Genomic DNA, 25891 nt, shown 5'->3' with positions numbered 1-25891 from the left:
TTCAGTGCAGGAGTATATTAGTAATTAAATTTATTTCAACACTTTAAAAAGACACAGGGGTTCACAATAGGAGATGGGAACACTGCAAAAAAAAAATCCTGCACAAAATGAAAGTTAGCAAAACTTTCATTTTAGTATACCATGATTAGTTATGCAAGACAGAAACATGTTTTTTAAATGTCAATATCTTTTATTACACCTTTAAATAATACCAAACCTCGTTTGTTTAATATATAATTTCTCCATAAGGCATTTTCAGACAAAGAATAAAGTATTTAGCAGAAAAAATGAAGACGAAACTGATCAGTCTGTTTCACCTTTATTAATTATTGTAGGCTCCATTGATTTTTATTTATTGACGTAGAAAGACCAAGAATTATTTTGCTGTGTGATAAATGTAACAAAACTGAACATCTCCATTTTAGTTTTGCAGTGTAGAAATGTAATCTGATGATTTGATATGTACTTGACAATATTTTAGAGATTTGTTTTGTAATAAAGCACAGGATCATCTTAAATAAATATGATGCTTGTCTATTCAAATACAAATAATAATAATAAAAAACAATAACTTATTCCAACAAATTGCATTTTTACCGTTGTTATTGCAGAAAAAAACTCACTCTCCCAGCTCAAAAATTTCACATTGTTTGGTCAGATATACAAGTATCTGTGGAAACAGTTCAAAGTACAGCAAATACTTTCCTTTTCTTACAAAAATATGAATGAAAACAAAAACTAAATTCTTTGGTATGTAAGCAAAAAAAAAAAAATAAAATAGGGCAAAAATGTCTACATACAAAAAGGCATTGAAATACAAAGTAAAAATACTGCTACAGCAAAGAAATGACACACGGCAGAAAAAAAAAATTAAAATCCAGCTCTTCCAGTTCTCTTGAGTTCTTTATGTGGAACTCTGTAGAAAAACATGGACAGTTTTATACTTATTATCACAAACATAAATTCCTAGAATCCATCCTATTGCATCAGTTTTTGGACAGCATCGTGACACCTTGACGCAACGCAGAGAGGTATTTTCTTTTTTTATCTTGGTTATGTCAAGCATCACACTGGAGGACAGGAGAGACGCAAAAAAAAGTGCATAAAATTTAAACTCCTATCAGCTCCTAATCCACAGCAAACAGTGGACTTGTTTCGTCCCGAAACGATGTTCCCTTCCATCAAGTGCCCTTATTTACATTCCTATGATCAGGTAGTTCTTTCCCCGACATTAACAACTTCTTCTTTCACCTACACTCCATTTCTTGCACAGAGTCCAGCGGCGCAAGCAGGCGTGGCCACGTTCTGTTTAGCTCAACATGGAAAGGGAGCAAAAGTCGGTGGAAAGCAAAAAAAAAAAAAAATCACAGTCCTCGGATTGGAACCGGTCCTCTCATCATCTTGGTGGTCATCAGTCAACTAGGTTGTAATAAATATATTATCAGTAGGACTGCTACGAACCATTTTCTTTTTGTAACGCACAGTCCTAATTTATACTTTTAAAGAACATTTGCAAACAACAGACATTGTTTTAGCAAAAAAAAAAAAAAAAAAGTCACAGCAGCAGCAATACAAAGTTTTTCGCTTGTGGTCATATGTTCATCTGATCAAGTTAAAAATATATCATACAATGATTCATCTTGTAAACACTGAGAAGTCCTGCAGTCATGTCATATGGGATCATTTCCAAACATTACTCAGTACACCGATTTACATTCAACATCCATGCTAATTCTAAAGTCACTAAAAACGAGTCATCGGTCATTGCTAAATTTAGGCGTACTGATGAAAGAGGGATGTTTGCAGTAACTGTGATGGATGATATGTCTTACTTCAGAGTACATTCAAATGCAAAAACAGCAAGTACTCTGTTTCTCTTGGCACCAAAATAAAGGCACGTTACCTTAGTCTGTTGTCGCTTTCTGATGTTTATGGTGTCTGCTAAAATTAGCAAGTGAAGAGTGTTTCATGGGCCGCTGCATGATACACGGAATCCCTCCACTATTCCTGCAGCACAGTGCTATGAGCAGCATTGATACTTCACAGTACGATAGTTGTGGATTGATCCTTGCAGGTTGGCTGGTACCTCTCAGAGTTTAATGCACTTCAGACAGTCCCTGACCCCTTAAAAGCAGGTGCAGTTCACAGGTTTGGCTCTGGATGCGTCCCATATGACATGAGTGCAGCTGAAAAGCAGCTCTCCATTTTAAAGCCCTTTGTGCTCTGTAAACTGGTACTGTAACTGTTAAAAAAAACACTGAGAAGGCACACCAGTACATCACCCTGAAAGCAACCAATACACTGAAACAAAACCGAACCAGTGCAGTGGTTCGTTTTAGGAAAACTAATTCATTTTGTGTGTACAGGTTGGGGGGAAATAGGTATGCAACATAGAAACAAATTCTCTGTAAGACGGCAATTAAAAACATGAGAACAGAAGCTGCAAAAGAAAAAAAATGAGAGAAAAAGTAACCAATCAGTTTTCACTTTTCAGATTTCTACGCCCAACCACTGCACAAGACTCCACTGCTGAAGGAAAAAGCCTGTTGAGATTTATGACTCTGCAGCAGAACACTTGGACGTGTCAATAAAACACTGGGAGTGTATACTAGCAGCGAGGTTTGGAGGTAGGATCATCACGGTAGGAGATCCAGTGCAGGTGGCACTGGAGTTCCTGATAAGAATCTAAAGATGATGATGAAAGGATGGATTTCTCATGAAGACCAGCATTCACACAGCCAAGGAAACTCTCATCTGCTTCCCAAGAAAGACGATAAAAATGCTTTAATGGTCCAGTTAATCTCTTGACTTGAATCCAATTGAAACAGAACCGCCTAATAAATACTGAATGCATTTCAGTAAATTAGTTAATTGCTTCCCTGTGTCATTTCAATAGGCCCCAGTAAAATATATATTTGGTGAGAAAAACATTTTCATGTTAAATGCCTATTCCCCCACTGCGTGTTGATGTGGTAAAAAGAAAGAGAGAAAAAAACAAGAACAACGACTTGAGTGCATTAGTAACACTAGTTTCTCAGAGGTGGTGCCTCTTGCAATAGTCTTTGTGCAGTCGCTTGATAGTGGAGGCAAACTGGCAGTTGCATGGCTCCCTTTCAACACAGAAACACACGGAACATTCTCAATTTGTGGGGTGCAGATATTTCTTGGTGACAGTGACTCTCTGGGAGAAAAGTCTTCTTCCTGGTCAAGTTTAAACCCCAAGAGAAAAGCTACGAATCCACAGTTTCTCTGGCTAAGTTACTTACATTAGACAGATGCCCAGTGGATACGACAAAAGTAAGAGGTAGCTAATATTACAAAGCCTAGCACTCTTTTAAGCCAACTTTGATAACAACGGCAAACTTTGCCACTCTTGGTTCTCGAAGATGCCCAGTTAGCCTTCACTACTCCAAGGTTAGGGATTTAATGGTTACAGATAATCCCCCCCCTTTTTTTTTGTCCATTGTGGTAGAACTCAATTTTGCCACCGGAGTTGTTCTGCATAGACAATCTTTGTAAACAGGGATATAAAAAAAAAACTGAAGATATTTCAGTGATTAGTGGTGTGTTTTTGTCTTTGGGTCATACGTCCAGCACCATGTCATAATGAGTTTCCTTCTTCCTCTTTCCACATTTGTTTATAAGAACGGTGTATAGTGTGAGCAGTATCACCCAGTAGCTGGCATAGACTACTGCCCCGACGATGAGCACAATCTCCTCAGATTGAGGGAAGGGTTTTTTGGTCTGTTGGACTATTGTGTAAATAAGCCCAATAAAAAGGATGGTGAACCAGATAGTTATTGGAACTAGACCAATAAAGTTCACCACTATTGTTTTCCTCCCAGAGGTCCCCCAGCCTGACTTGTTAATAGTAGCGATTGCAAACATTTTGGCTGGCAACAGGCTTGACATATACAGTACTGAATAAAAAGACATGAACACCATGACAATGTTGCCTCTGAGGCAGCTCGCGAATGATGACTTGATCAATGCCACCGCCTGCACGATGAGCAGGAACAACAAAATATTCCAGAGTCGTCCTTGGAAGAAGAGCTGGATTGCAGTGGCGATGAGGAAAAACGGGAAGAATCCTGTGATCACCGCCTCGTACGTCATCCACAGGTGATGCTTGTGGAACCACATGGAGTTGTAAAGCCATTCCCTAAAGTAAGACTTACTCCATCGAGTCTGTTGATTTAGCCAGCGCAAATACGTAATGGGTGTCTCCGTAAGGCACTTCGACCGTGCAGTGTATTTGGTCGCATACCCAAGGCTGAGTACTCGGTTCGTAAGGTGGCGATCATCCCCAAAGCTGCAGTGGGATCCCATGAAGGTCTGATTGTACCAATCTTCAAGAAACTCATGCAGCAAAGAATTCCTGTACATCCCCAGAGGTCCGCTGATGCACTGAACACAGCCGAAGTATGACTGGCAAGCCCGCTCAATGTTGAAGGCCATCCAGTAGCGAACGCTGCTCAGGAAGGAGATCCACGATTCGTATTTATTCAAGATCTACAGAAAAGATTAGAGGGCAGAGGGAGAGATATTAAGCTTAAACATAGCATTTGCTTAGTTTTGTTGGTGTCAAACACTGAAGTTCAAGAGAACATAGTTTTGTTACCCTACCTGTACGTCTCCTCCAACACCTCCGACCATTGGGTCCTCCTCTAAAACCTTCACCATCTCCACTGACGACGCTGGGTCCAGCATGGTGTCCGAGTCGCACACCTGAGAAAAAAAACAAAGTGGGTCAGCTGTGTTTATACATCAAAGATAAGACACCATCTTCATTACCTTACTTAAGAGAAATAGTACAGCCAAAGGTTTTACAACGACCACCAGAGATCTGCTTTCAACTATAATTGCCTCTCCTGTTCAGTCTTTTACAGATGCTCACTCCATTTTCTTCTATAAAAGGTTGCTTTCCTGATAAAGAAAATCAGTTGATGGGGGAAAAAAAGAGGAAAGAAACCTGCCGCCAAATCCCCATTAACAAAGGAATCTGTTACAGACCGATCTTGATGGTAGTGGGAGTGCAGGGATTTCTTACTAATTCCTAAACGCTGGAGAGTACCGACATGATCCTTTAAGATCTCTGTTTAACAAGTGTTGTTTGTAAGGCACAAGTCTGTTGCAGGTGTCGGGTTTGTTTACTTCCAAATGCCACATTTTTTTTGTATCTAGTAATTGATTTGCATATGTATTTTACCTCAATTTCTACTCACAATATTGACAGATGTGAAAACACTCAGCTGAGACTCACTACAAGATTTACAAATGTGTTTCTTTTATAATAATTAAGTTTTAATCAAGCTAAACTTGCTAGTGAGTCACAGAATAGCCATGCCAATCACTTGTCTTACCCAGGTTCAGGGTGTGATTTAGAACATCGGCGATGTGATGTAACCCTGAACCCCATGAAACCGATCTGGTATTACACTTAAGCATCAGCTGCTGCTGCCCTTTTTTATGCCTCACTTCACAACACGATGCATCCAGTCACAGTCTGGCTAAAAGAAACACAAAAGGCTCTTTGTGGAGCTCGTGTTTGGCTTTTTGCAGCCCCCCCCCTTTTCTCCCTTCTCCTGCCACATGTCTTTCTGCTCTCTTTCCTCCTCGTGCTCAATGTATGCTTCTGTCAACTGCATATCCCTGGTCTAATTTACACCTCTCCCCTCTTCATTTGCCACCTAATGTTTGGTATAGTGGAGTTAATCTGCTGAACTGCTACCTGTTATCCTGCTTAAATGGCTAAGCATTACCTGTACGTAGTCCACGCTCCTTCCCAGTGCCTTGAAGGCTGTGTACATGACCTCTCTTTTGCCTCCCCACTTCTGCATGATGCAGACACATTTATTGCCAAGCACAGTCCTGGAGACTTGCTGGAGGCTCTCGGCGTAGCTCTCGTCAGTCTCCTCCGGACCTTTGACGTGGTAATTGCTCCGCCACACATACGACACTGACTTGTCCCATCCCATGACTTCCTTGAAGATCTCCATCATGTACATGTCGTCGTCAGAGTTCCCATCGATCACCATGATAACTTTGATCCCCGGGTACGTCAGCCTCTTCACAGACACCAGGCACTTTCTAAGGTAGTTTGGATCCTCCTGATAAGCAGCAATGCACAACGCCAAGGACTTGCTCAGTTTGATCGGTGTCTCCAAGGAGCGCCGCATGTTCCTGTGCTCCAGGAGTGCAAAGAGGCTCTGGATGATCAGGTGGATGACCAAAATAGCACCATACAAGCCAAAGGACAAATAGTTGTGGGCTGTGGTGAAGAACTGATAGCCCATGATGTAGGCTGTGGAGATTCCCACCAGGAGGGACACGCCGAACATGGTGGTCCCAAATATCCTCAGGTAGCTCAGGACTCTCTGACACTTCATCTGCGGGCAAGAAGACAGGAAGGTGTTTATTTAGGGTGACGGGAGGGATGATGAATGAAAAGAGGACAAAAAAAATCAACGTTAAAATTACAACAGCTGCTTTTTCAGTAAAATACATCCTATGTAAGCGAATAAAAATGTTGAAGCTGTGAATGTGGGTCAGAATGTTTAGATGGTGAAGAATGAAAACGAGTTAGTTCATTTTAACCTGGGCGAGTGGAAGTTAGAACTGGTTCTTGTTAAGGGAGAACAAGCACAGCTACACACTGGATAAAACACAAGAATTCAGTAAATACAATTCATAATGCTCACCATAAACGGTTTGTTGCAGGTTAGTTCACTTGTGTGGTCGCTTTTTAAGGTTTTGACAAGAACAAGCAGCTAATACCTGGTTGTTTTGTTGATTTATGCTCAAATATTTCAGACTATCTGTAACTCCATATGCCCTCCACCTTTCTATAAAACATACAAACTCAGGTAAAGGGGGGAGTCGTTTTTCTTTTTCCCTCTACTCTCTCCGGCTTGCTGCCCCTCCCCACAATCCTTGCCTAAATGTCACACAGTCGAGAGTGGGTAATTGTTCCATGTCTGTTTTAATGTGGGTGGGTGCACATTACAAGTTTTCTTGACCTAATTGACCAGCAAACTGGATGCTGCATCTGTAACGTTTAAAGAGAAAATTGTCGAGTTAGACTTTGAATACAGAAAGGGCTCAAAGCAGTATGCAGGATAACTGTTTGTTTTTATGAATGTTTGTCCTGCTTTTTTTCCCCCTGTCCAATCCTTTTGCAGAAGAAAAAAAAACAAACAAAAAAACTCAAAACAAAACAAAGAAAACAATCTTCAGCTCAAACTCCTGAGGTCTGCTTGAAGCCCTCATTACGTTGCTACCAACATCTGTTTGGCAGACCAACGGAGACCCACTCTGCGTGGCCTCGGCTCGGCTCAAGGCAGAGCGGACCACCCTCTGATGTCATCTGTTTGTATCTCCGTGGGAAGAAGGAGACAAGATGTCTTAAATTTCCTAATGCTCCGTTAGTGCCTCTTCCCTTCTGTGATTCCTTATAAACATTATTATAGGAAAATTAGTTCCTTCGGTAACCTTTAGGTCTAATGCTACCGAGTCAGTGACTCAGTAGGGTGCCTCTTTAGGTGCGCTAGATGAAGGCGCTTTTCCATATGTGCATACAGCGAGTCTAATAGAAAAAACATGAAGTGAAATCATACTGGCAGCTCCCGTGTAAGGACATGTACAGCGCTTAGCAAAAAGCATTCATGTTCCCGAAGCTTTTTTTTTTCATGTGTCAGAAGCCACACAGGCACGGATGTGAGTCGATCTAAACCTTTGGTGTACAACTCCGGTCCTTGTTTAGGAGTGTTGAATCAAGGTGACATCTAAAACATGCGTAATCCTTTAAAAGCTAACTCTGAACCTCGCTCTGGCTCAGGTTGTATGTTTAGGATCATTGTTCTGCTGGAAGGTCAACCTTGACTGCAGCACATGCGTAGATTTTTTTGTTTATTGTTATCCTGACTGCTTAAAAAGAAGGGCAGGAGTATCAGGTTCATAAAGTGTAGACAGAATGATCTCACCATTAAATATCTTCAGTATAAATACTCTGGCTACAGCTGACAAGCCCGACACTCCGACTATCCCACGATAGAATCCAATTCAGTCTGAAGTCTTTCTTCTAGGATTGCCCTGCATTTAACTCTATCTTCAGCTTATCTGCCCCAGCTGAAGAAGAACATTCCCCTTTTTATCTTTTTATTTTGAAATCCAAATAAAGTCAAAGATTGTGTTTTTACATGAGAAAATCCCAGAGGTGCGAATGTCTTTTGAGGTTCTGTGCCATGCTTAAATTGCCTTTATGATTTAATGTAATGTATTTTGCATCAGGCTCATTGAATTCACAATTGGAGGAGTTAAAAAAAAGACTATAAAAGTGTTCAAGTTGTGATTACTTTGTGAAGCACCTTAAATGTGGCAAAACACGATCATCAAATCAACGATGCACAAAGTCAAGTGCTGTTTGTGTTTTGGCAAGAATCACAAACCGCGCCTAAGCTCGCAAGACAGATGGCGGGAGGGGAAGGAGAACAAAAGCGAAAGACACAGAAGAAAGTAGGTAACAGAAGTAGATAAACAGAGAAGTGTAACAACAGGGAGATAACTCTAGTTCAGACTGACACGCACCCCTACATAAAGCGCAGCGCGGCTGCTCTGGCACGTGGCGAGGCTCTTAACGTCAACCACTCTTTTACGAGGCCCCCGATACTCACCCATGCAAAACACAAAACGGTCATTTTAAAGAGGCCGTTACACCAAAAGAAGGAAGAAAGTCAGTCAGTCTGTCTGTGAGAATCTACATTTTCAGCTCCCGCTTTTGGATGTGGGCGAGCGCATGTACTGGTTTACAGCAACATCGGGGAGAGTGGAGTGAACCCTGTGACCTCGTCTCCGTGAATCAGCTTCGAAAAAACTCAGGAGAAAATTTGTCTCGATGTGTATAGTTGAAGATACACATTATAAATCCTTGGTATGCATATATGTTTAAAGTATAAGGACAGGAGTTGTGCTGCATCTTTGCAACCAACAAAATGAACATCAGAAAGCCTTGATCTTCCTGACGTTACATCTGCTGCCCTGGGTGTGTGTTATCTCGCAAAGGTCAAACTAACAATTAGCTCAGAGCCGAAAGATTAACTGCAGACTGCAGGGAGTCCCTGAGAGATAAAACGTCCGATGGAGCGCTGTCCGTGACCGCGGAGGTTGTCATCGGCATGGCGATGATGCTGTCTCTTCGGGACACATCTTTGCGTGTCAGACAACGTGACGTTTATCTGTTCAAGCTGTGGGTGTCGTTGTCACGGGATGATATCAACCCAAGCTTTTTGTTTGTTTTTGTGTCTCCAGACATGGGAGAATCACCGAAGGTCCCCAACACACTGTCTCATTTCTCTGTGAAAAGTGGTTCGCGTGACAAATTCAACCGTGAATATACAAAAAAATTTGATATTTTGGGAGTCTATTTGCTATTTACTATTGGTCTACACTGCTTTAATTAAAGGTTTTGGTTCTTTATTTGTGTGTTAGTGTTCTTTTTGGTGTAAAGTTTAGTTGTTGGTAAAGGGCAGCTCGGGTTAGCCGCTCCCTGTTGTCACTGCCTTTTAATGTCCGCAGTTGACCTTGTCCACAACTCCTCACTTAACAGCTATCATCTGTCCTCATAACAGCCCCCTACTGTCATTTGTTAATCATTGCTCCCTCTTTATATAACAAACAGCACAGAGATATTGTTTTGAATTAAATATAGGAAGACGCTGTCCTTTGAAGCAGGTATCCTGGAGGTTTTAGATGTTTCTTCTAGTTTATTGCACCTGATTTAAAAAATATATATATGTTGGTAGGCTAGTGCAGAACTTAATTCAAAGTGGTTTTGACATTTTTAGAAGATAGTGTTGGGAAAGAAAATGTGATTAAATTGTAATAATAAAGTTGAGTATTTTGAATTTTCTGCTTGGCTAAAAAGTAAATTGAACGTTAACTCAGCAGCAATATCGTAACATATCATTTTCCTGCCAATTCTAACAATCGTAGAAGTTGGAGTGGTCAGCTTGTAGGACACAGAATAGGAATACCATGTTTCACAGGCAATTTTGGTTGGCACAGCTACTCAGAAACCCCCAATGATCACATAGCAAATGAAATGCAAATTGTTGGATCAACAAAATTTTTTTCTTAAATATCACAGTTGCCAAAATTGACATATCCTAAAAATGTCTTTGCACTAACATTGATAAATATATTCTTTGAGTTCTACTGGAGTCTTTTCATATTCAGTGTGCTAAGATACAGCCACAAAAATTCAAACTCAAATTCTTTTCGCTGAGCTGTAGGTGACATTAACTCATCATTTCAGATAACATCTGTTTGTCTACTTGGTTGGAGGTACAAAAGTATTCATAACCCCTGGAATGTTTGTTATGTCAAGTTTGAATGAATTTGATATAATTTACCAACACAGAACAGCAATGAAGTCAAAGAAGGCTTTAAAGTTTAGTTTTTTCTTCTTTTTACAAATAATCTTCCTAAATAAAATCTAGTGGATCAAATTGTCTTTAAAAGGCACAAAATTAGAAAATGGACCCCAGGTATGTAGTGGACACTGAGCAGGTTTAAAGTGGGACTAGATTACACAACCTGTTGAACATCAGGTTCAACAGGTTGAACCTGATGTTCAACCTGTTGAACATCAGGTTCAACAGGTTGAACCTGTTGCTTTTGGTTGCTTTTGCAACCAAAAGCAAAAGTAAGTTTTTTGAAATTTGTGGCCTACATGCAGGTCGCTAACACACAATTGCTAAATACATATGCAAGACACACTTTATAGTTTTTTTTTTTTTCAATCCCAGAAATTATGCACCAATGTGTTGGTCTATCACATAAAATCTCTAAACCATTGTTTAAGCCTGTGGTTGTGATGTGACTAATTTTTTAAAAATTGGGGCGTGAAAACATTTGGATGGAACTCTGAGTGATTCATCAAAGCTAACACGTTCACCATATGCTCAAACACCATTATGCTACAAAAAGGAGACTGCTGTGTACGCACAGAAAGCCATCACATCTTTGCTGGCTGAGGGTTTCAATAACAAATGTTATCGAAGCAAGATCTGTACAATATGTTACATGAACACACGAAGAGATGTGTCTGCTGCTGTAGAAAGGAGGAGACGGTTCAGCTGAACTCACAGGAGAGCAGTGCAGTTTCTTTCAGCAGGGTTCCAGGTCAAGGCCTGTGACGGAACGTAAAACATAACAAGGCTCACCAGAGTTTCTGCATGTTTCTCCATGCGGGTCCTGCTGCACACGCATCGGAGTGTATGTGTCATTTCTGTACGGTCTGGTCAGGGTATAAATCTGAGGCACCTTGAGTCAACAGAGACACGTCGCTGGTCTCAGGGAAGCTGAAACAGCTTCAAACTCAGATTTTTTTTTTTCTTCAAAAAAGGTTCTCAAATCAACAGCTCAGAACTTTTTACAAATATAACTTTTGCCAGGTTACATTTTTAGCCACGGGGTGGAGAAAGTAATTTAATTGTCTTAAAGTGATCAGACACAGGCTGACGTGTAAGTCAAAAATAGCTATAAACGAATAAAAAGATTTATTCGATTGGTTGTATCAAATGTTTTGATCAACAAACAAAATATTGTACAATTTCATATTACGCTCTTTATCATGTTAGCAGAGGCAACCAGATGAGCTCATACATGTTTGAAACCTCAAGCGTATCGCTGTTTTTGCCAATACAAAAACCATGTGTGCAAAGACGTCTGGATGTTTTGATGTGAGCACTAAGTTGTCAGAATGAATGTGTCTGGCCTGGACTGCAAAAGACCAGGGTGTAGTTAAAGAGGACTGAGCATGGATACGGTCCCCATGACTGTTGTGGTGCATGAAAGGCTGAGAAGTCCTTGAGCAAAAACGCAAGACGGAGCGCAATTATCAGGAGCGTTGTCTGGATCACACGCTGCGGAGTGGTTTGCTTCTCTTTGTTTACAAGATCAAAAATCAGCAATAGTCACAGTAAAAATCACGAAAGAAATAATAGTCAAACGAGAACGGCGACCTGAAACCGGACCAAGTGCAATGGTTCAAGTGAACCACAGTTTACAGTTGGTCCCAAAAATGGTCAAATTGAGCAAATTTGTCAGTATTAACCCTGAAATCATCACCAAAAAAAAACCTCTGCAGCATTCCTGCATCCAGCTTATTCGCAGAGTTGTTGCAAAGGGACACTTGTATCGACTCAAATCCCCTTTTTCCAACAACGTTGACATAAAGTAATAGACATGTTTATACAGAAATATGTATGTAAGATACAGGCAAAAGATGCAATGTAATTCCTACCTAATTCCAATCAGATTTAGTTTTACAAGCATCAGTTAGGCTGTAGAAAATCCCTAAAGGTATTGTGTTTTAAAATGAAAGAAATGTTAAAGTCACTCAGGTTAGTTTGATGTAAGGGATGTATTACTATATATGCTGATGATACACAGCTCTACATTACAGAGTCACTAAGTTGACTATGAACCTATTCAAAGTGCTGAATAGATGCATAGAGCAATCAATGTATGAATGTGCCACAACTTCAGCTGAACAGAAAAAAAATGGAGTAATTATTTTTGGAACGAAAGACAAATGATCAAGAGTCAACACACAGCTTCAGCTTCTACAGCTACAAATGACTAACCAGACCCAAAATCTGGGTCAGATGATGGACCTGAATCTTCAGAGACACATAAAGACGATTACAAAGTCGGCCTCCTACCACCTGAAAAATATTTCCAGGATTAAAGGTCTAATGTCCCAACAAGATCTTGACAAATTCATCCATGCTTTTTTCTTTAGTTGAACAGATTACTGTTCAGTTTTTGTCAGAGGTCTGCCTGAAACGTTGATCAGACAACTGCATCAGACCCAGAATGCTGCTCACTAAAACCAGGAAGACGGAGCACATCAGCCCAGTTCTTATGTTCTTACACTGGCTCCCATTAGCTCAGAGAATAACTTTGCTGTTGTTAGTTTTTAAATCGTTGATTGGCTTTGCAACAAAATACATTAAAGCTGCTGTTGTATCAACCTTTCAGACCTCTCAGGTCTTCTGGTTCTATTTCTGCTCTGCATCCCCAGAACCAGAACCAAAAACAAAGAAGCAGCATTCAGCTTCTATGCACCACATATCTGGAGCAATCTTCCAGAAAACTGCAAAAAGCTGAAACACTGAGTTAATTTAAATTAAGACTTAAACCCCATTTGTTTAGAGTTGTCTTCGATTTATAATCACTGGAACATTATAAACTGTAATCTGTTTTGTTTTCCTTTACTTTGCCAGTTTTTGTCACTTCGTTTTATTTTCCTGTTGCTTAAAATGTCCCAAACAAATCAATTGCTTTGCCTTGTTGGAAAACTGTTTCTGTCTAAGAAATGGCTACTGTTCTAAAGAGCTGCTGTACAACATGCTTTTGCATTGATACTGACCCTACAACCTGCTTGTAAGAAGACTCACACTATGGGTGCCAACGCGCCCAAAGACCCAGCTTAAAATTGGTACTTCATCGGTGCTACAATGAAAGTTCTGCATTACTATGTAGATTGTTCAACTGTGAATGGACATCTCCGAATGAACTAAAAGGTCAAGTGGGTTTTCAAAGACAGAGCCAGACAGAAGCAGACCCCCCACACTACATCATCCATCCCATTCTTCTTCTCCTGCCCCATTCATAAACCCCCTCTGTGGTCACAGTTTGCGTCTGTTGGTGGAATCTTTGTCATTACAAGAGCCAGAACTAAATGTTACCACCTCCCACTGAGTGGCAATGCCACTGCATGATGGAGATGAGATGTAGAAAGCTCATCATAAAAAATCCCCCTGCTTTATGCTAATCACTGCCCTCCTCATTCCAGAGTTGTTCTCTGAGCCTCCGTGCCTGTGGACAAAAAAATATAAGAAGTTGACTTTTAGTTCTTTTTTTTTTGGCTCAAAAATACTTTTAAGTCCTTGTTAGCATACCTAACTTTGTTCTCTGCCAGCTGTGGCAACGTAGTTCCACCGCTGTGGCAGATTCTGAGAAGCCAGATGTTCAGATGTGGTGCAGCCAAGAATCTTTTCTACTATAGCGAGATCTTTGTCCGGACAGCTGTTTGCTATTCATTCCTACTGTACATCTGATATGGGACTAAGTGTTTTAATTCTTAAAAGTCCTAGTAATATGACTCCAGTGAGCTCTGCTCCTCTTGCGTCTGAAGCCAATGAAAAGTTTCCCACAAAAAGTCTCCAAAAAAATTTACAATTTAAGTGTCTTCAGAGGTCAAACAAAGACACCAGTCTGCTATCAATGGTGCTCTAAAATAGATTAACCCCACCACCATAGACTGGGAGACTCCTGTCATGGCAACTCAAATAACAACGGCTAATTCAGGCAAACAGATAATGGACGAAATTAAAACCTGTGAGGGGACGAGCAGAAAGACAGTTGGGGAGGTTTGAAGACTGACAGAAACTGTTGCTTTTCCACAAATGTCCGCTTTCCGAGACCTTTTTGTGAACTAAGTCCATCGCGTACTAAAAATCTTTTACTGTACCGTATGGGGCAGTGCTTCATTGTGCACGACGAAGCTTTGTTTTTCACCAATTTGCTCATGGCTCGTTGGGTTTGGTTGCTCCTCCAAGATGCTGTGATCCCACTCCTGAGTCGTCGCATTGTTTTTATCCAAAACTGTAAGCGAGCCCACCGCCTTTCGACAAGAGCCAGTCCAATGCAGGAAGGGTCTCAGGATGTGTCTCTTGAAACATGACGGATGACTCTTGGTAGTTTCAACCTCTCCCTCTGTTAAGAGCAATCAGAAGTGGGCTTCTTCTGAGAAAACACACTAACGCCTGTCTTCTGCAGTCCGATCCTGGCGCTTCCCCGAAAAACTCCAGTTTGTCTTGATCTTGTTCTGAAAGACAAAGGCTTCTTTGCTGCTCTTCTTGACAGAAACTCTTCTACCTGCCTGCTGCCATTAGGCAGCAACAGTGCAGAGCTTCCAACAAGCTCTGCACTGTTGGAAGCTGATTTCACTGTTGGAAGCAGTGAAATCATCTTCTTGTGATGACCTTGAAGATGCTGTATCTTCCTGGACGCCCTTAGTCTGCCTTCTCTCTCTTGTGCATTTGTTTGTGCACCCTTCCCTTTTAAGCTAATGGCTGATCTCTTTAATTCAATCATAGTGACGGCTTGATCAGCTGTGTTGTGCTCATCAACGCTTTCACTGACAGGATGGTTTAAAAGCTGCATGTGGCTTCACCAAAAAAAAGAAGAAAAAAAAAACACACAAGTTAACGAGGCTTTTGTGCTTATGTTGATTTCATTATCTTTGAAATGTATTATCCAATTCCTATTCACAGCAATCTAAGAGTTGTAATTGTAAAGTTGAAAGGGTAAAGTCGAGAAACGTTTTTGGCCATGCAGGCAAAATTAGGATTTAAAAAAAAATAAAAATGTAGGAAGTTGTTTCTGGATTGCCTTCATTTTATATATATATTTCTTATGCAAATAAGAAATACGGCGTAAAACCTTGAAAATTGCAAGTGCTAAAAGAGACCAACAAATTTTGATGTCTAGCAATGAACTAACATTTCCAGCTTTAAATGTGCACTGGCATTAACCCTCCCCATGATACTCTGCATGGCTCAGTGTGACGTAGTGGGAATTTAAATCCAACACTCGCTCACGTCCAAATTTTCACTTTTACTGGCTGGCGGACTTTTTGCCGATGAGAACCTGGAAACAAAAAAAACATGGCAGGAGGACACATGAGGTGCTGCTGGTAGAAGGGAGGGGGGGGCTATACATATAAGCATTTCTGTCCTCCAACTTCAGTAGTCATACCCTGGCAGTCGAAAGCCCAGAGGCTTATGAGCGCTGAAGGACCCTTGCTGAGAGCAGAAATGTCGCGTGAGGCTTGTTGTAAGCCCTAATGGAGGGCAGCCATGGAATGCCTTCCTGTGTTAGGCAGTAAAGTGCTGAGTGCTGCGAGCGCCTGAAAACTGATGAGTCTGCGCTTTTGCATGACTCTATACCAAGCACAAAACTGTTACTTTTCTATGTTTGTTTTTTGATGTTACCTTCACCAGACAACCTACATGTCTAATTTAGGCTAAATTATGCCACAGGAAAGCACCGGAGTGGGATAGCACCTCCTGACTGCACTCTGCATGGGAACTGCCTCCGGGGGAGGGGGCGAGATTAGGATCTCTGCATATTTCTGTTTGTGTCCACTCACAAATCGAGAAAAGTAAAGAAGAGAGTATTTGTTATTCCTCTGCTTTTGGCATGTGCATCTCAAAAAAGTGATAGGAATTGTTATTAAAACTGGGTAAAAAAAGTGAATTCCTCATTACAAATCCGGCATCATTTAGTGCTGACGGTGCATATTTGAGGAATTAAACAGCATCAAGAAACAATATCCCTGGTCAGTAAGAAGCGAATTCTATGTGTGGGATGGATTTCTTTTCTTTTTTTGTGCATCATGAATAAATGTCAGGAATGCTCAGGCATCCAACAAACAGATGGGCATTCCTCGTGTGGGTTATACAGTACAGGAGCCAAAAGTGGTAGGCTATCTGGACGCTGAGAGATCCCAGTAGGTGGAGAGAGGAAGCGAATAGGTCAAAGTGTGACAGATGTCCATTTAGATGAGCACAGATGTTCATAATTATACCGGTGTGGTTGTCGTAAGCTGGGAACTCCCCTGGTGTCAAGAACAAATACAGACCCACAATAACAATAAAATTATGTCATCTGTATTGATGACATTAGGTTCTGTTTATAATTTATAAACAGTAAATGCATTCCCTGCAGTAGATGACTTTCTTGACATCTTCATTTAGTGTAAATGCAGATTAGTTGGACTCTGACGTTTAAAAAAACCCAAAAACGACTGGTCCTAATTCATGACATTATTTTAATGCTATTGTTTTAACCTTTAAACTGTTGTCAGATTAGCATTGGGAGATTATTTACATATAAAATGAATGTAGGAGATAATACACAACCAATAATCTTCCTGCCTGAAGCACAGTGAGAACAGACCTTTCCATTTTCCACTAAGCTGTCTGATTTAAAAAGTAAACATAAGCGTAGCATGCAAATGTAATGTAGCAGTTTAAGCTAACAGTTTGCCAGTAGATTTGTTTTTAATCCATAGCTCATGTTTTTGCATTTCAAAGTCAATAGTGCAAATAGTGCATTTGAAGTGTATACATTTTGCTCAACTAATAAGGGCTGCTTGAGCTGGCTGACAACATTCGGTTACAAAAGCATTAAAAGTCGCCTCCAAACTTTTAATAACCACAGAGAAGGCAGTGAGTTTGTAAGCCCTGAAGGTAGACAGCAGCTGGCAAACTCTTCAGCTCTAGTTCAAAATAAAAAAATCCCAAACCTGCTGCTTCTTGATTTAGCAAATATTTTCTAAAACACAGATAGAGATTTCTGAAACAAAAATACCGGGTTTCCCCTAAAATATCAGTAAAATCTCATCTCCTTGTCATGAACGCGACTATTTTGTGAACTGGACGTATTGCCACACCCCCATTTTTAACCTCACAAAAAGCTTGACGGTATCCCTTTAAGACCATGCCGCAGTCTCTGTGAGTGTTTATAACCCACGCGGGACATCAAATTACGCGCTTCTACGTTTAATTCCTTGATGGAACCTTCCCATTGGCTGAGAAAATATACTAAGGAATGACGCAGCACTCCCCATAAATTGTATTTACTCTTAGCCGGTTTTTTTTTCTGAAGACGTAGAAATACTTTTCGAGCCAGGTGAAAAACATTTTTTTTTAAATAAAAATTTAAATGAGTATAATAATTACAATGAATGAATGATATTAGTTCTCAAACTTCAATCAATATATTATAACAGGTAGCGGTGGATAAACTCGAACCAGCTCACTAAGCGTTCAGAGACCATGTATTTGACAAACCTTTATATCAGACACGAACTAACCTTTAAATTATTTAAACAGACAAGATATCAGGGAAGCTGGTATGTTCACACAACTAATTAAGCTGATAAAAACTTCTCTCTTTTTTTTTTGGTCGTTTTCTGTTTGACATTTATCAGTCATTCGGCATCAGGGTCTCTCCACCGCAGTGACCGCCTACCTTGTCGCAGCTGCTGTCCGCTAGTTGGTGAGCAGAGGGGATGCGGTCACCTCCGTCAGCTCTGGTCGAGGTCCACCAGGGAAGAAAGTGGCAAAAAAGTTTGAGCGGCAGTGATTCTCATGAATCCGCTCAATATTGTCCTCATAAATAATAATAATCGTATTATTATTATTATTATTAATTTAAAAAAAAATCAAAAGCAATCCTTGTCCTCGGGAAAAGGAGACACTGCTTGTCTTTTAACTAATCAGTCGGGAGCCACATGCATCTTTGGTGTGTACGAATTCAAACATCTTGTCAGTCAGCTTTGGCATTGTTTATATGTAAAAAAAAAGTTTAAGTCAAATCAAAGCTGTAAAAAAAATATATATACATAAATAATCTTCATCAGGTTTGGATAGGTTCAGTCATATTTCAAGAAAAGTTTATAAAAGTTCACCAAGAAAGAGAAAAAAGTAAGAAAACTTCATAAAAAAAAGAAAAAAAAAGAAGAAGAAGTAACTTTTTGGTAATTAAATCTCTGCAGCCAGCTTCAGCTCTCTTGGGGAGCATCAAGGTAAGTATTTTAGTCTCCTCAAGCATCCAGGTTACACAGAGTGGCCAAAGTCTCTCTCAGCCGCTGTTTCAGCTGTCTAATTCCTTCCAGACGGGATGCGTGTGTATGTGTGTCTGTGTGTGGAGCCTCCTTTATGACTGCTGTGGCTCGAAAACTTCTTTTTTTTTTTTACCGGGCTGAAACAGATTGGCGTGTTGTTTTAATGTGAGGGGGGGAAGGTTTTTTTTGTGGGGGGTGGGGGGGGTAAGGAGGAGCATGGGTTGAATAAAAAGGCGGCAGAATAAGAAAGAGGACCCTTCGAAACGCACTCAGATTCCCATAGGTGGCGACACAATAGATGCATGCAACCCATTCAGCCCCCCTCCACACACACACACACACACACACACCTTTCAACATTTTTAATTACAATGCTTAAAACAAATAGCGGATGATTGGCAAAGAGGCAGTGGAGGAGTCTGAAGTACATAAAACTAGTTTATAAAGTAGGAGGCTCTGGAAGAAGAACCAGATCACAACTGAGTTGTATAGAAATAACGCACGTGGAATGTTGGAATCTCAGTCATCTCATTGATTCTCTGTATGCAGTTCACACGTTTCACCAGCACGGGGCGCTGTTCTATACAGAACGCAGCGCAGGAGAGCCTGTCTGTACTACAGTAGCGCTGTCTGTTTCTCAGTCTGAGAGGTTATCGCTGAAGAACAATACGGTGAACTCTTTTATTGTACATAGAACATGTAGAAGTTTCACATATAAATAAGTCTGATTTTGTAAAACCAGACAAAAAATAACACTTTCCCGTTCTCTTTAGTTTCACTCCATCATCCCAGTGATAACATGGATTTCTAAGGTGACGGATATGAAGTGGATCAGAGCAAGGGAACACCCCAATGTACATGCACACGCTGCAAAATCAAAAAGTTAGCTTTTGAATTTCACTTTATACACCAGAAAACACTTGACTTCTAATTTAAGCAATTACTTTGCAGATCTCCAGTGAAGTAAAACTTATACGTCTAGATTCCAAGTACTCAGCAGCATGATAATTAAAGTGCACATTTAAGTAAAAGCCAACTGAACTTCTCTTGGTTCTTGAGGATGTTTCACATCCCATCCACTATGGAGCAACAGGTTTTTCTATAAGATGTAATCAGAAAAATCACACTAATAAGGTATAAGTTTGAACCAGAATAAATTCTCAAATAGACTCTGGTCTGGACTTTGACTGGGCCATTCATTCCAACTAACAATCATGCTTTGATCTAAAGCTTTCCATTGTAGCTTCTTTGCTCTTTTTTGAGGTCGTTGTTCTGAAGGAACCCTTCTACTAGGGTTGTTGGGGTAAAAGAGACAAAATATGAGAGCGGACTACATTTTTCATATTATTAATTATAAAAAAAAAGAAAGAAAAAATGCTGAAATCCTTGTATTCTTTTCCTTCACAGTTATGCCCTACTTTGCCTTGCCTTGTCTGTCACATACAAACCAACAACAACAACAACAACAAAAAACGTATAAGAGGAGTAGGAATACTTTTTCTTTTTTTTGCAAATTATTCTTCCCAAACCTTTCTGGTTGAATTATTTGTGCAGTGTAATTGCAGTTTTTCTAAATACATTTACAGCAACATTTATTCCAGAACGTTGTCTTTATTGATTCTGATGACCATCTCTGTCAGAAAACTGCAGAGGCTCCTGGAAGCCAGCTGCAGCATCTGAACATGTTTAACACTGCAGCATGGTTGTTCTGATGGTCCCTGTTTTAACGTTCGTGCTCATGTAAGTACATTCCTCGCTGCTTCTTAGGTTGAAAGCAAAAGTGCTGTCGGTTTCAACAAAAGTCCAACCACAGCATTTCCATAGAAAATCAGGACAAGATCCCCTTGGATGCATACAAATGCTCCGCTGTCAGCTGCTATGAAGGCAAGGAGAAGCAGAGTGCTGGTGACTATATTGAGCAATCATCAAGGAGGGTAACGTTTACTGTTTGTGCCTTTGTTCACAAATCTTTCATGCTGGCAGATAATGATTTATTTCATTTATTGTGCCTTGTCCATTTGAGCAGCATTTTTGTGCAGTTTAAGTTCGAAGGGGGTAGTTTGACATTTTTTATTTTTGGATTTTTGATGTGGTTTTGTGGAGCAACTATGTGATGTCGGTACCTTATCTGCAGAAGATAGAGTCGGAGTAAAACACTCAGATAAATTCCTTTATGTCTCATCGGTAGCTGCGTTTCCATTAATGGCACAAATTGGAATAACGAAAATAAATTTGCTGAATGGAAACACCTCAATTTTGACAAATACATTTTCCTATGAAACGTTTTTGCGCTACAATGAGGCAGTTTTTCAGTTGTATCAACATCTGGACGTCACTGCTGGTGGAAAAGACGAAGAAAACGACGGGAATGGTGGGAGGATGATGGCGAGGCATGTTTATTATTCACGCGTGATTTTAACTAATCTTTTCTTAATTAATGGAAACCCTGCAATTAAATATTAATTAGTGACATTAGCAGAATATTTACAAAGTTTTGTGCACATTTGTAGTGGAAGGGCAGCTTCTGCTGCACAGCACAGCTTTCGTTGCTTTTTTTCTTGGATGAGCGTTGGATATGAAAGTGAGATTTAGGAGACGGAACAACTAGCAATTCAATGAGCATGCACTTCCATGCAGCAACATGAAGGCTGTTAATTTGAGAAAATAGTGACAATGTAAGCAATGGGGCCATGAATAAGTAACACTTTAGCAAAATGGCTTTAATGCTTGCACCCAAACTGCAAGAAAAATATTGAATTCAAGTTCTTTGCTGACAGAAATTAATTTGTAAACGTAGCCTTGTCTGGGAATTGCTTTGGTTTGACTACCATCTATCCATCCATCATCTATTGCCGGTACTTGCTTATCCTCACTGGGTCGTGGTTTGGCTGGTGTCGCTCTCCAGTGGCCACTGGCTGAGAACCGGGTTACACCCTGAACAGGCTGCCAGTCCAACACCGGGCAATACAGAAGGGCTCCAAGGTAAGAGAAGAAGAAGAAAAAAACATGCTTGGTTTGAGTTGATTATGTGAACTTCTCTAACTGGGAAAACTCTCCAAGCAAAAGGAATGACCTGTCAATTAGTGTAATGACTGAAGGGACCATTTAACATCTGGATGTTATGGGCAAAACAAAAATCAAGCTGTAACAATGGTTGCCTGGTAACTGTTTAGGGCGTCCAAGTCTCCATAACAGGCATTTGATGCAGGATGCATGCCAACCTGTTGGAACATAGATCAACATACTTGATGTGTGTTGATGGTTTTGACAATGGCTCTTGACAAAATGTAAAGGCTGCTATTGGAGTTCACAACTGTTGACTATAAGGTGTGTTTGTGACGTTTCTTTGAAACACTTTGAACTGATCTCTTTGAGATACAAGGAGGTTATATCTGGTGGGATTTGGTTCGCCATTTTGCTTACAATATCCCTGATCTAAAGCGCATAGAAAACCTGTGATGTGATCTGAAGGAAAGAGAGGAGGACAAAAGATTCTAGGTGACCTAGAGGGAATGGGTAGTTAGGAGAGGACAAAGATCGCTGCATCTGAAGCTCTGTTAAAGAGGAAGACTTACTTTGGCCTAGCCAAAGTCGGAATAGTCTACGTGTGGTCACGTGGTTGCGGCACGTTCGCTTTCACACACACCCTTCAAGGTCTACAAGACACCCTGTGTGGTTTCCTGTGAAACCCCTAACACCGCAGTATATGCCATGGTGTTTTGGTTTACAACAGTACAGTAAACACAGCAGCAATCATGAGGAACAACCATTACTTGTTCACAAGTTTTGAGGAGTTAATGATTGCCGAGATGAAAAATCTCATCTTATTTTCCATGTTATTAGAAGCCAAAAAAAAAGAACTGAAGGCGTCGGTGGGACATTTGCCCGTTGCACGGGGGAGTTCAGTGTTTTGGTCCAACAGTTACAGCAGATGGATAGTGAGATGCACTTCGTGTACTTTTGACAACATCGATGTCCAAGCGATTTTCCACATAAACAAACACGCCCACGAAATTATGACCAATCGCAAAATAGCGTAGCATGTAGCGGGGAGCAAAAAGTTCTTCAGGGAGGGTTGTGACAAGAAGCGCCGGACGACATGAGGTTGAGAGGAGAATGACAGAATTTTTGTTACGTAACTGCAATGAAAGCCGATTTTGGCATATCGATCTGACTATCATTGGTAATTAATTGGGTTTATGTCAGCAAAATGGGCCACTGGTGATTTTATTGAAAACAAACATTTCTTACCACAGTTTTTTTTTTTTTTTACTTGTTGAATAAAAATACTAGGATCAAAGGTGGATTTTCATTGAAACATTTTATAGCAGACATGCTGTTGTAATAAACAATCCATTTAATTTCAGTCATTCGACACATCTTTTACCAACGGAGCCATTAAACATGGCACCTTACCATTTTGGCTAAATGCCTATCTGAAAGACTGGATGTTATTTTTACTTCATGTAAACACTTTCACTGCTGTGTGTAGTGTCCGTATTACATTAAATAATTTATAGCAGAACGCAAATATATCCCTTGGTTGGTTTTGACTAAGAATGTTAACATTTTTATGAGTTGTGGGGTTGGCAGGGAGAAATCAGGGTTCCGTCTAGTTAATTTAGCATGTGAAGTAATGGGCGTTTCGAGGTGTGGGTTTCAGGGTGTGCAAATCTCAGTCAGAAAGCCACCAAAGCTTGGCCTCTGACTGGATGTCGACATTAGGACTTGTGGATGCAGGGGTTATGTTAGAGACATCGGATTTTAGACGCACACATACACACAAAGGACTAGGCTGGGTGGGATACAGAGACATCCGACACACACACACACACAAACGAAGATCTGCAGATCTACAGATCTACACACACAGTAGATCTGCAGGCTCTTCCCTGGGTTTAAAGAATGTTACTCGAAGGAGGTCAGGTTGAATTGGTACCATGTGTTCCTTTTCTTAAATTCATCACAACCTTCTATCAGTGATGTCTTTACATGTCTCTGGGGTGTTGTTTGTCAAACTGTCATTTGACCAAATTTAGGGAAATTGGGAAAATCTCGCTTGCCCTCCTCCCTTGGAAACGCAATCATTCGTCAGGATGGAATAATATTTAGGGAAAGCAGAGATCTTCAGCTGAGTTTGTCTCATTAAACAGCAATTATGTTATTTCACTCATTGATGGATGCAATCAGACGCAGAACAATAAAGTAGATGTGATACTTTCAAATCCAATTATTATTTAAACATGCGTATAAATCCTGCAGTTCCAAACTGAATAGAGCCAATTTAAGCTGATGGACTAACAGAGAGAAACTAAATCATCCGTGCTGACAAATGCAGCCGATTACAAATGTATGTTCTGGTTGAAATTGTATACTTACTCTCACCATGGGAATGAATCATAATAATTTGGGTTTTTTGGTGATTCATTTGAGCAGTTTTTTCAGGGTGGAGCTATTATACCACCGACAAGATTGATGTATTTCTTAAGCAAGAATTGACGCGAATTTGAATTTATTTTTAATTCCATACAGACTCTAAAATTAATTACTGTTAGGATCTGTGTGTGTTTGATGTGTTAAGAGCTTGCCTTATTGTTCACTCCTCTGTGTGCTTAATTTAATAGTTTATTCTTATTTTTGTTATTTGGATCCAGTTTCCTCAGATCAGTGCTTTCCTTTCTGCTAATTTTAGTTTCAGGAATCCCCTTCACTTGATTTCATTTGTCTGAACCTCCTCTGTTCCCTTCAACCCACCAGGAACAGGTGTGACTTTTCACCTGGTTGCCTCAGCGTTTGCCCAGGTCATTTTCCACCTCTCCCTCTGAGTACGTATAATTCTCCGGTTTGATTGCTCTTCACTGAGCTCCTTCGGTGTTCTGACTCATGTGCCCTGTCGCAAGAACAGTTAGTTTCACCAGCTGTTTATAAAAGATAGGTTTTATGGTTACCCTGAGGTCATGTCTGCACTTTGGTTCCACCTTAAACTAGCAAGCATAACACATACACCCTCACTAATATTTGATCAAATGTTTTTTGGGAAAGTTGCTCAGGCTTTTGCCAGCCACCAAAAAGGCGCTGGCATCATTCTGGCTGGACATTCAAACCTTCTCTCCCCCGTTCAAATCTGTTGACGCTCATCGTATTTGAGTGGTTTCCTGGGACGGTGATGCTCAGCCCATAAATTTTGCAACATGGAGAAGGTCAGGCCATTTTAGACGCGTGACGGTCGAAAATAAAGTTGACGAATCTCAAGCTAGACTTCCAAAACCTTTACGCTATTGTTATTGTGGCCAAAAAGCTTCATCGTTGAGTGTAAAACCTTTTACCAAAGAAAAAAACAAAACAAAATTTATTTTTATGCGAGGGTGAGAGATTGTTGAAACTTGAACACAACTTGGTTTTCCAACAAGAAAATAATCCCACCTACTCATCAAAGCTTTGGTTGGAAGTTAAACTTCCTGAAAGGCCTCCTTAGTGCTCTGACCTCAACCCAATTGGAGTTTTATGGACTATGCTTAAAAGCCAGGTAGCAGGAAAACAAACCAATTTAAATAATATCCAGTGACTTTGCCAAGATAAATGTGCCAACATCCTGCCAAAATGAAGCCAGGACTTCGCTAATGACTACCAAAACCTTGTGGTTGGGGTGTAACTTTTTAATGGATATTTAACCATATAAAAATGGGTGCATATTTTTGTGCCTGCATGTATAACCCGTGCGAGTTCAAGAAGAACCACGATGATTCCCTAACTTATGCACACAGTGATTTCTCTCCTGGTTTAACTAACCAGATTCAGTGTGACATTCACACCAACAGCGAGTAGATGTAAACGATGGACCAGAACTGAATTTCTATGAGCTGTGGGAGAACAGAGACGGAACCAATTATGCTAGAGTTCATGGAAATCATAATCCAAATCTTATTATTATGCTTCAGTCTTGTGTGGCAATATTTATATTGTGTCACTTCTTAAAAATCTTGAGAAAGTAATTACTTGGACTTGGACTTGATTCTCAATTCTGACCATAGCCCATGGTGACACTGGAGAAGAAAGACTCTTTTATCAGGAAGAGACTCAATAATGGTGTGCAGCTGCCTCATTTACTTGGTGTGTGTGTGTGTGCGCGCGCGTGTGTGTGGGGGTGTGCGTGTGTGTGTGTGTGCAGGGGGGAAGGAGTAGAAGGAA

General features: G+C 40.4%; 1 protein-coding gene across 1 annotated transcript; it reads right to left on the bottom strand.

Annotated features, from left to right (window-relative positions):
- Window positions 1-303: 303 nt before the first annotated feature.
- has2 (hyaluronan synthase 2) lies at window positions 304-18835 on the bottom strand. The gene is made up of 4 exons (XM_008432015.2): window positions 18109-18835; window positions 5763-6389; window positions 4627-4728; window positions 304-4512 (listed from the first exon to the last, which is right to left on the bottom strand). Exons 2-4 carry the CDS (start codon window positions 6387-6389, stop codon window positions 3583-3585), a joined length of 1659 nt encoding a protein of 552 aa, XP_008430237.1. The 5' UTR covers window positions 18109-18835; the 3' UTR covers window positions 304-3582.
- Window positions 18836-25891: the final 7056 nt, after the last annotated feature.

Source organism: Poecilia reticulata, chromosome 16, assembly GCF_904066995.2.
Source record: "Poecilia reticulata chromosome 16, P_reticulata-male-v2, whole genome shotgun sequence".
Classification (NCBI taxonomy): Eukaryota; Metazoa; Chordata; class Actinopteri; order Cyprinodontiformes; family Poeciliidae; genus Poecilia; species Poecilia reticulata.
The sequence above is the reverse complement of the archived record's forward strand: the minus strand, read 5'-3'. Positions and strand labels throughout refer to the sequence as shown.

What these genes read in the sequence shown, in the direction of transcription:
- has2 (XM_008432015.2), bottom strand. Translation starts at nt 6,389, where the DNA reads ATGAAGTGTCAGAGAGTCCTGAGCTACCTGAGGATATTTGGGACCACC. An exon ending in GGAGCGTGGACTACGTACAG is followed by an intron (nt 4,729 to 5,762) that starts GTAATGCTTAGC and finishes TTTTTTTCTCAG; the next exon opens with GTGTGCGACTCGGACACCAT. An exon ending in GTGTTGGAGGAGACGTACAG is followed by an intron (nt 4,513 to 4,626) that starts GTAGGGTAACAA and finishes TCTTTTCTGTAG; the next exon opens with ATCTTGAATAAATACGAATC.